This window comes from Hyaena hyaena, unplaced genomic scaffold, assembly GCF_003009895.1.
Source record: "Hyaena hyaena isolate Hyena2069 unplaced genomic scaffold, ASM300989v1 scaffold_385, whole genome shotgun sequence".
Taxonomy (NCBI): Eukaryota; Metazoa; Chordata; class Mammalia; order Carnivora; family Hyaenidae; genus Hyaena; species Hyaena hyaena.
Genome location: NW_024081022.1, coordinates 207,855 through 217,925, shown reverse-complemented (window position 1 = coordinate 217,925; position 10,071 = coordinate 207,855). Strand labels below are relative to the sequence as shown.

Below are 10,071 nucleotides of genomic sequence, written 5' to 3'. Positions count from 1 at the left end.
CTCGAACCCACGAACCGCGAGATCATGACCTAAGCGAAAGTCGGACGCTTAACCGACTAAGCCACCCAGGTGCCCCTCGTCCAGCCTGCTTTTGAAGTGGGCTTGTGCAAGGGCCCAACGTGAAAAGGGTTCTCAGGACCGTATGCGCGGTTTCCTCCCCATTCCTCTCCCAGCTTCAGGGCTCTCTTGACCTCTGACACTGCCCCTCGGGCCACCCGCAGTCTCTCCTCTTCTCCCTTTGCACTTCCTGGGCCCTGCCCCCATCCACCTACCGCTCCCCCGCCCCCCAGTGGTCTCCCCAGACACCCTCTCCCCGGTCAAGGGCCCTTGTGCTCAGGACTGTCCTCCCTCAAGTGGGAGTGGGGCCTAAGGAAGGAAAGGGAAAGGGGCGCCTGGGAAGCTCAGTCAGTTAAAGGTCCCAGTTCTGCGCAGAGCATGACCTCAGGGGTCGTGGGGTTCAAGCCCCGCACTGGGCTCTGTGCTGACAGCTCAGAGCTAGGAGCCTGCTTCTGATTCTGTGTCTCCCTCTCTGTCACTCCCCTGCTCACACTCTCTCTCTCTTTCTCAAAAAATAAATAAACGTGAAAAACAGTTTTTTTCCCCTCCTAAATATAAAAGTAAAACATGCTAGGGACACCTGGGGGCTCAGTTGGTTAAGCATCTGACTCCAGCTCAGGTCGTGATCTCATGCTTCCGGAGTTCGATCTCGCGTCGGACTCTGTGCCGACAGCTCGGAGCCTGGAGCTACTTTGGATTCTGTGTCTCCCTCTCTGCCCCTCCCCTGCTCAAGCTCTGTTTCACTCTGTCTCTCTCTCTCTCTCTCTCTCTCTCAAAAACAAACAAACAAACAAATATTAGAGAAAAATAAAGAAGAAAGGAAAGGGAGGCAGAAGGCCAGAGCTCGAGTCAGGGACGGGCTGACCAAGCAGGGGTTCAGGGTTTGAGGGGAGGCAGGAGCCCCACACTCCCACAGGAAGGGGAATTCTGTGTCCTCCACCGCTGTCCTCTCTCTGGTTGGATTCAAGACCTTACCCCTTCCCACTGCTGTGCCCCGGAGGAAGGGGAGCTCTGAAGGGACCCGGGAGTGCTGGCCTGTCTGCCACGCTGCCGGGATAAGAGCTAACCTTGGGCGGGAGCACTATGGAGCCCCAGCTCCCGCAGGAGAGGGGCAGCCTCCACGCGCTCCTGCGCGCTCATGTCCGGGGCATGTCGAAGGAGAAAAGCCAGGGGCACAGCCGCGTGGTGAGCATGGCACCAGCTCAGAAAGTACCCATGGGCTTGGGGTGCCCAGCTGACTCGGTCTGCAGAGCATGTGATTCCCAGTCTCAGGGGTGTGAGTTCAAGCCCCATGTTGGGCGCAGAGATTACTGAAAAATATATAAAAATTTAAAAAAATATGTATGTGCTCAGGCCGGCCGCTTCTCCCCGCTGCCGTAGCTATGAAGCCTGCTTGGGGCCACTGGCCCGTCAGGCCCCATGCCCACCCCGGCTCAGGGCACATATCCCCTAATAATATCTATATACCTACTGTTCAGTTTACATTTGCTTTTCCGTCTCTGCCCAGCAGAACGTACGCCCCGGGAGCCCAGGGGCCTGTTTTGTTCACCGCAGTGTTCAGAGCACGGGGGCCGGCACGCAGGGGTGCTCCCTGACATGTGCTCCGTGAACGAAGGAAGGTGAGGCGTGTGCGCACTCTCTCTGCCTGCCCTCCAAGGGGCTGCTGGAGCTGACTGACCCCAGGGAGGGGGGCGGGGGGGCGCTCACTTCTCACCAGAACTCCTTACTCCGGGTATAGTTGCCTTTACAAACAAACAAAACACCCAGAGGAGAGGAGTTTGCTAACAAGTCTGGGGAGAAGCTGGTCCCCGCGAGTGCGAGCCCCATACACGTCTCCAGGCTTGTGCCCGGGAGAGAAGGGAGGGGGCAACAGCGGCCCGAGAGGCCCCGAGAGGCCCGGGGCTCTGTGGTTGTGGGGGGCTGAGAGTGGGCGTGTCAGGAAGTAGGAGAGCAAGACCGTGCAAATGGCTGATGTGTGCCTACCGCGGGGCGTGACTGGGGCGGCTGTGCTGGCGGCTGCCAAGGGGAAGTGCAGAGTGAGCTCCGCACGGTGACAAGCCCGAGGAACTTGCGTGGCCACACAGGTGCCTTTCTCTGACAGCGCTGTACTTGAGCGGGAGGCGCAGGGCCTGGCTTCCCTGGGAGCTGGGGGCTAGACCAGGCTCTCCCACGATCCTCAGAGGCAGGGAGGGGCCAGACCATGTCTTCTATTTGCGCTGCGCCTTGGAGAAGACCCCACCCAAGCCGGACCCCTCCCTACCCACTAGCTGGGAGGAACCTGGGCTTTCCACCCTCCTCCACCCTCCCCACCCAGGACCAGTGAGTCGGAAAACCTGGGTTTCAGTCTCGGTTCTACCCAGGACAACCTCCTTCCCTCCCTTTTTAAAAAATGATTTTTTGGTAATGTTTATTTTTGAGACTGAGAGAGACAGAGCGTGAGCGGGGGAGGGGCAGAGAGATGGGGAGACGCAGAATCCAAAGCAGGCTCCAGGCTCTGAGCTGTCAGCACAGAGCCCGATGCGGGGCTCGAACCCACAAACTGAGATCATGACCTGAGCCGAAGTCGGATGCTCAATGCCCAACAGGCCGAGCGGCCCTGGCGCCCGCCTCCTTCCCTCCCCTGGTCTGTACCCTGGCTCCAAGACCTTTCCAGTGCTGAGTTCAGATTCCTTTTCAGACATTTAGAACTTTTGGCCTCAAGCCCTATTTATTTTATATAGAACATCTATATCCTTATTTTTTTGGTTTACATTTGCTTTTACGTCTCTGCCCACCAGAACGTAAGCCCCGGGAGCACAGGGCCTGTTTTGTTCACCGCCGTGTTCAGAGCACGGGGGCCGGCGCGCAGCGGATGGTGTAGAGATATATATGCACACACATGCACGCACACACAGCCTAGTGATTCTCAGAGATGAGGGGCAGCCCATTCCTGGCACTAGGAGTACAAACCAACCATCTGGGCCCGGGGGGTCGCTGTGCCGGGCCTGCCCCAGTCATAGTGGGGTCCCGGTCAGCAGGCCAGGCTCCTGAGTCCCGGAAGTCCAGCAGAGGTGGGGGCTGGGAGCGGAGGCTGGCAGATGGCACAAACTCAAAGCAGGGTCCACACGTCCCCCGTTGTTTGTGGTTTGTGGCCCGTCGTCAGTGGAGCACCGCCGCTGGCCTGGGGTGGAGGTGGGGGACTCCGTGGGGGCTGGGCCAGGCGCTGGGGGAGAGAACAGAGGCTGGGAGGCAGGTCTCCCCACCCTGCCCACCTGAGGACTCTGCCCACCCGGGAGGCGCAGGGCCGAGGCTCGGCGGGCTGCCCACCTGGGAGGGGCGGGGGGCGGGCGGTCCCGGCTGCATCAGTCCAGCAGCTCCTTGATGCACCAGCAGCACAGGAGGATGTAGGCCACCTCCTTCAGCATCTGCTGCAGGCCCTCCCATCCTGTGCCCATCTTCAGGACTGGCGCCCGGAGCCTGGTGCCCCACAGGGCCCTTCTGAAGGAGAAAGGCAGGGCCTGGGCGAGGGGCTGTGTCCAGGGCTGCATCTGGGCCGCGGCTCTGAGGCCCGCAGAGCCATCTCCAGGGCCTTTTAACAGCAGCGTCCCCGCCCCCTCGGACCTCATGACACTGGGGACAAAAGCCCTAGGGTCCAGCACAGGGAAGGTTCCAGGCCCAAGAACGGGCTGAGTCAGCCTCCATGGGCAGGGGCGGAGGCTGCGTTAGGAGGGGGAGGGCCTGGCCACCCCGTCTTCCATCCTCCCCAGCCAGGCCAGCTCAGCTTCCCTTCTCCAGCCTGGCTCTCGAAACCTCGGCGCCGTGCCCGGTGTACCGCCCCCCCTCCGGCCCCGGGATTGGCGCAGCTCCTCGCCCCTGCCCTCTGGTGGGCTCTGGCCGAGAGTGTGTTCTGTACACCTCCCCCCGCCCCTTAGCCGGGAGCTGGCAGAGCCCGGCCCACGTGTACAGCACCCCGTCCCCTGGAGCAGAAGACACAGGCAGAGCACCAAGCACACAAGAGGCAGTTTATTGCGAGTGGACCCCCGGGGCGGCCTCCCTCGGGCTCCCCGGGTCACGTGCGCGAGTTCCGCTCCTCTTCCTCGTTCTCCAGCAGGTAGGCCGGGCGGTAGGTGGGCTGGCCCCCGGGGCTGAGGCACTTCAGGGCCGGGTTCCTCACGGTGTTCTCGCGGCCGCCCAGCGACGTGTAGCTGGGGCAGGGGGGAAGGTGGGCGAGTGGGGGGCGGCCCCCCCACCGCAGCGCCCCTGCACGGTCCCCACACCGTCCTCCGCCAGCACCCTTACCCTCGGTCATACAGGACACAGTACGGGACGAACAGCCGCCGCAGGAAGTCCCAGATATCTCTGTAGGTCCAGTCCTGGGATGCCAGAGGGGGGTCACAAAGTCCCCCTCCCACACCGCCGCCTGGGCAGGCGCCCACCCGAGGGTGGCCTCCTGTCAGACACTCGGGTCCACCTGCTCGGCGGAGCAAGCCACGCAATGTGGTCAAAAACCTCTGCCCCCCCCCCCCGCAGGGGCCCCGGGCTCCAGGGGGTGTCACGTGGCTGGCGCTGGGAATGGGGTTAGTGCCTCTGATGCCCTGAAGTTTGAATTGTATTTAGTTTTTAAAATTAAGGCAAACTCGCATCCCCATGGAATTCGCCACACTTTGCGTGCACCGTTCAGTGGTCTGGGGTAATTCTTTTTTTCCTTTAGTCAAGTTGTAATTTGACTATAAACAACCGGCTCGGGGCTGCCCTAGGGGCGGCACGGGCCTGACTGTAGAAGAAGGCATAAGCCTGGCGCTAAGTTAGTGCACGGTGAAGAGCGGGCAGAAGGCCGAACGGCCAAGCAGCACAGCCTCCCTGGATGCCCGAGTCCTTGTGTGAACCCAGGCTCCAGCCTCTCCCTCGCGGGGAAGCCCGGGCACGATGAGCGCCAGGCGCCAGGAGACCGGAGGCACGACGGCCCCTGCCATTACCAGCAGCGGGTTGACGCGCATGAAGGCGGGCCAGCCAGGGTCCGTGGGGCTGAAGGGGCAGAGGCTGCGGGAGTAGGGGTCGGTGCGGCGGGTGCCCATCAGGACGGCCTCCAGCTGGGGGTGCCGGGCCTGCAGCTCGCTCAGGGCCTGCTTCATGTCACCCTCGGCCTCCAGGACCCGCAAGTTATACCTGCGGAGGGTCGGGCTGGGGTCAGGCGCGGGCACTGCTGAGCCCCCCGCGGAGCCCAGACTTCCGGGCGCCGCCGGTACCTCCTGACGGTGTCCTGTAGAAACTGCTCCAGCTCCGGGAAGGGGGAGGTGCTGCGGATATGCAGGATCTGGAGGGGTTCCTGAGGATCGGGGCGCGTCCTGGGGGGGCGGGGCGCACAGGCTTGCCAGGCCCAGAAAGGCTCTCCAGAGAGTCCCAGGGCTGTTCTCTTTGCTTCCACATGGACAACACCCGCCCCTCCTCTCCGGCCCAGGGCCACACAGATGTCCGATGCTCAGTAAATGGGTGGGGTCACCACGGCTCCCTCCCTCCCAAAGGGCACTTGGCCACCCTCGCCCTCCCTGCTTCCTAGGACGAGGCAGGTGGCACCCTGGCCCAGGCGGGGGCTCACCTCTGCACAGCCGCGTGGAAGAGGTGCAGGAGGGCCGTGCAGTCCTTGCCGCCATTGAAGCCCACGCAGAGGTGGCTGAGGTCGTACTGAGCCAGGGCGGTTTCAATGATCTGCAGGGCGCCTGCCACCTTCCCCCCCAGAGAAGAGCCTGCAAGTGGACAGACAGGAAGATACGTCCGCGTGGCAGTGGGGGGCAGTGGGGTCCCGCCGCCCTGGCCTGAAGTCTCTCCAGGCTTCCCAGGGTTCCCAGAGGGAAGGCCACGGGCTGCTCGCCCTTCTGAGTCCGTCCCCGCCCTGCCTGCCCTTCAGAACCCTACGCCTCAATGTCTTCCCTCCGGGGCCCCTGCTTTCCTTCCGTTCCCCCAAACCCCACAGTTTGCTCTAGCCCACCTCCGGGGGCGGGGGGCATCCTCCTCATCAGCCCACTCGTGCGTCCTCGCCCAGCAGACGGTGTATAACACACATGCGCCCGGATCAAGGTGAACTCCCCACCGTGGAGGCCGCCCGGCCACACATCTCATGCCTGAGTCCCTGCCTGACGCCTACCTTTCTGGTTACGCCTCCGGCCCAGAGGCCGTGGCGTGCACCACTGTCCTGTGGAGCTGGGTCCCCAGTACCCAGCACAGTGCTGGCGGGAGCGGGTGCTACGTTGACATTTACTGGGAGGACGCCGGACTGCACCGAGTCCCTTCCCGGGGCCTGGGGGGGAGGGTGGGCTCGGGCAGCCCGGCCCCCGGGAGGCCCTACCTGCTTCTGCGAGTTGGTAAACAGCCTCCCTGGCCTGCTCCACGGCGCCGGGCACGTAGGGGACCAGCGATCCTGGGGGCAGGCGGGCAGTCAGGTAGGCCAGGCACTCCTCCAGCGGCCCCTCTTCCTCCGCGTCCAGCGTCAGCTTCACCTGATAGTAGTTGCTGCCCCAGTCGGGGTAGGAGCCCAGGCCGAGCCTGCGCCCAAAGTGGGCCTGCGCCTCGGCCAGGACGGGCGCGATAGAGGCCTCGTTGGCGGCCACGTACAGCTCTCGCAGGTGGAACTGCGCCGCTGTGTTTCGGAAGAGCCCCTTGAGCCCCTCCAGCACCCGGCGCAGCAGCTCGGGGATGCCTGGGAACAGGTAGACGTTCCGGACAGAGACCAGCGGGAACTTGAAGGGCCGGCCTGTGCGGGGGTCGGTGCCGTAATGCAGGCGGGCCGAGGAGGGCACTACCGACAGCTTCTCCCAGCCCTTCCCTCCGAGGCCGCGGACGGCTGCTTCCAGCTCGGGGTGCGGCTTGAGCTCATCCCCAAAGGCCTGTGCTACTGCCTCAAAGGTCACGTCGTCGTGAGTGGGGCCGATGCCCCCTGCCGTGAGGACGTGGGTGAAGCGGCTGGAGAAAGAAGCGACCTCTGCCGCGATGGTGGCCACCTCGTCGGGTACGACAGAGACCCGGCACACCCGGACCCCCAGGGAGCGCAGCGTCCGGCACAAGAAGTAGGTGTTGGTGTCCTGAGTGTGTCCCTGGGGGATGAGACGGGGACGACGCGAGTGTCAGTGCTGCGGGACTCGACGGCAAAGGGGAAGGGTCGGCAGCTGTGGGCCGCACTGTGCTCTTTTGGGGGACTTGGCCTTAAAGCCCGGACCGGGCACAGGAGTGAGGAAGTCCAGGTGAGCAGCCAGGGACAGCACGATCCACCTTGGGCCTCCTTCTCTGCGCTTTGACCTTAACCTCATCTGTGCGTACGGACTCAGTGGCCAGTTCTATGGGGACGACTCATCCACTTCCTGCCCGACCCTGACGGTTTCAGTCCCCTGGCTGCTCTGCGTACCTACCCGGCGCCTCAACTGTATTCCTGGCCATTGTCACTTCGGCCAGTGGCATCCCCAGACACCGTCCACAGCCAGTGAGGCCCTTCTGCTGGTGGCCCTAGCAAAATGTCTCCCCATTTGCTCTCTTCTCTTGGTCCCTAATGCCACCGGGCAGGTCCTTGGCAGCCACCGTCTGGCCGGTGGCGAGGCCCCCTGGCCGGGCTCCCGGCCGCCAGCCACAGCGCTCTGCCCGGTGCCTCCTGACTAACCTTTCTAGTGCGTTACTGTGATTGCATCACTCTTGGGCTCAAAAACCCTGTGTTGTTTCCAACCGTATACAGAATAAAGTTCAAATTCCTTTGCAAGAACGTTTGGGGCTGCCTATGGTGTGCATGCAGACTTCTCTCCAGAGGCTTAGTGGATAAGGGTTACTTGGAGTAAGAGGGAATCCGGTTGGAATCGTTTCTCTACCGCTTCCTGGCTATGTAACCTTGGACAGGAGCCTCAGTCTCTGAGCCTCAATCTCATTGTCTATTAATCGAGATTTATAATAAAATATCAAACCTCAGGGGATTGTTCTAAGGGTTAGCAAAACTGCACATGTGACATATAAGCACACTCGCAGGCCCTAGTAGGCACTCAAAAAGTAGGGGTCAGTATTACTCCTACAAACCCAATGCCTGACCATGACTTCTAATAAGACTTCCCTCGATTGCTCAGAAGAATACAATGGAGGGGCGCCTGGGTGGCTTAGTCGGTTAAGCGTCCGACTTTCGCTTAGGTCATGATCTCGCGGTTCGTGGGTTCGAGCCCCGCGTCGGGCTCTGTGCTGACTGCCAGCTCAGAGCCTGGAGCCTGTTTCAGTCTGTGACTCCCTCTCTCTCTGACCCTCCCCTGCTCACGCTGTCTCTCTCTCTCTCTCCTAGAAATAAATAAAACATTAAAAAATTAAAAAAAAAAAAAAGAAGAATACAATGGATTTCTTCCATCTAGCACTTTCCTCCTATTTCGCTTACTCACTCTGCTGGGCGCCTTGGGTCATTTTCCAAATAGGCTGTAAGTCTTCAATGACACAGGCCTGCAGCCCCTTCACAAGCGGACGCTTGGGTCATTTCGGTACATCCCCTCCCACTACTATCAGATTTGCTACAAGTTTCCAACAGAGTAACTGGAGAGAACAAGGTCACTCTCCCACTCACGTGGTGGGCTCACTCCAGGACCCCATGAAGAAAGGGGGCTCCCACCTCGGCCTTCCTTCCTTCAACAGACCGTGCAGCAGGCTCTCAGGGCCGGGAGCGTGCCCCCCACCCCCTCCTCCTGTCCCAGACGCACCTTGAGGATCTCATCTCCAATAATGATGATGCCCGCCGTCACGCCGCGCCCTGAGGGAGGTTCAGAGGCCCTGGATGCCATGGCCCTGCCTTCTCTGCCCCTTTGCAAGGCCCTCCAGTAGCCACCCAGGGCCCCCAATAGGGGTCGAAAGCACGGGAGTCGCGCCAGGTCTACAGGGCACTGGGGGCCATAGCCTGGGAACAGGGGGGTCCGGGGTCAAGGGAACCTGGAGGAGCCAGAGAGGACACTGGGGGAGAGCAGGAGTGCATGTTCTCTTTTCCTCAGAGGGAGACCTCGCCCGGCCCTTGACAAGCGACTCCTTTATCCCTGCCTTTGATGGACGTGTTCTCAGCCCCCTGCCCTGGCCTCCTTACAGGTCTTCTAAGCTTGGCTCTAGCGTCCTTAGCACGTCCTGCTCTCCCGAGCACCTGTTTCAAGATGTCCCCTGCGCGCAGAGCTCGGTCCCGTAGCCGGCAACAGCCCGGCCGTCTGCACCTTTAAATACCCTTTCTCTTCGGGGCGCCGGTCCCTTTAAATGTCTCGACCCCTTTTAAACGCGGTCTCTCCCTCCGCCGCGGGCGGGAGAGCGGGCGCCGGGTCCGCTGGGGCTCGCTCCCTCCGCGGCCTGCAGCCCCCACGCCTCCAGCCCCCCCAGCGGCTCCAGGTCCCCACCTGCCTCTCGGCCCGGCCCGGCTCGCGCCCACCGCTCCCGCACCGCCCGGGCGGCTTCCGCACGCAGCCCCGCCTTAGACTCGCACCTGCCACGCCGGTTGGTCCCGTCGGCTGTCGCTCAGACCGCCTCCGGGGCCCACTGGCGCAGCCGGCTGTCGCTCGCAGGCCCCACCCAGGGGGCGGGAGGAGCGCGGGGTTGTTACTGGCGACTAGCACGTGGCCACCCTCACCCGGAACTGCGGGGGCGGGGCCCGAAAGGGGTGGCGGTTAGAGGGGCCGCGGGGACCCTGGGGCTCTCCCCCGGCGCTGGAGGGGGAGCGAGGTGTGGTTCTAGCCTCGGTCCTGTTTTCAAATTCTTGTGTGCACGTGCTAGCGCCCTGTACCCCCGACTCTACCTCTAGGCCGAGGGGACTCTGCCCCGTAGCGCACGGGAGTTAGGGGGACACCGGGAAGGATCCGCAGGATCTGTGAAGCGGGAAGAGCTTCGAGAGGGCTCTTCAGTGTGTGGAGGTTTCATTTATTAACTTTTTCTTTAAAAAATTTTTAAAATGTTTTATTTATTTCTGAGAGAGAGAAAGAGGCAGCGTGAGCAGGGGAGGGTCAGAGAGAGAGGGAGACACAGGATCTGAAGCAGCTCCAGGCTCTGAGCTGTCAG

General features: G+C 62.1%; 2 protein-coding genes across 2 annotated transcripts; both read right to left on the bottom strand.

The window, feature by feature from the left end:
• Positions 1–3,371: 3,371 nt before the first annotated feature.
• Positions 3,372–3,963, bottom strand: LOC120244706 (lens epithelial protein). Its single transcript, XM_039251425.1, has one exon. The coding sequence runs from the start codon at positions 3,660–3,662 to the stop codon at positions 3,399–3,401; it is 264 nt and encodes an 87-aa protein (XP_039107356.1). The 5' UTR covers positions 3,663–3,963; the 3' UTR covers positions 3,372–3,398.
• Positions 3,964–4,038: 75 nt separating this feature from the next.
• FLAD1 (flavin adenine dinucleotide synthetase 1) lies at positions 4,039–9,381 on the bottom strand. The gene is made up of 7 exons (XM_039251424.1): positions 8,745–9,381; positions 6,380–7,124; positions 5,633–5,780; positions 5,283–5,381; positions 5,013–5,202; positions 4,336–4,409; positions 4,039–4,241 (listed from the first exon to the last, which is right to left on the bottom strand). Exons 1-7 carry the CDS (start codon positions 8,823–8,825, stop codon positions 4,106–4,108), a joined length of 1,473 nt encoding a protein of 490 aa, XP_039107355.1. The 5' UTR covers positions 8,826–9,381; the 3' UTR covers positions 4,039–4,105.
• Positions 9,382–10,071: the final 690 nt, after the last annotated feature.

Coding starts and splice junctions, on each gene's coding strand:
- LOC120244706 (XM_039251425.1), bottom strand. CDS start 3,662: ATGAGGTCCGAGGGGGCGGGGACGCTGCTGTTAAAAGGCCCTGGAGAT.
- FLAD1 (XM_039251424.1), bottom strand. CDS start 8,825: ATGGCATCCAGGGCCTCTGAACCTCCCTCAGGGCGCGGCGTGACGGCG. Junction 7,125..8,744: donor TTGGAGATGAGATCCTCAAG/GTGCGTCTGGGA, acceptor CTCATCCCCCAG/GGACACACTCAGGACACCAA. Junction 5,382..5,632: donor TTCCACGCGGCTGTGCAGAG/GTGAGCCCCCGC, acceptor CCGCCCCCCCAG/GACGCGCCCCGATCCTCAGG.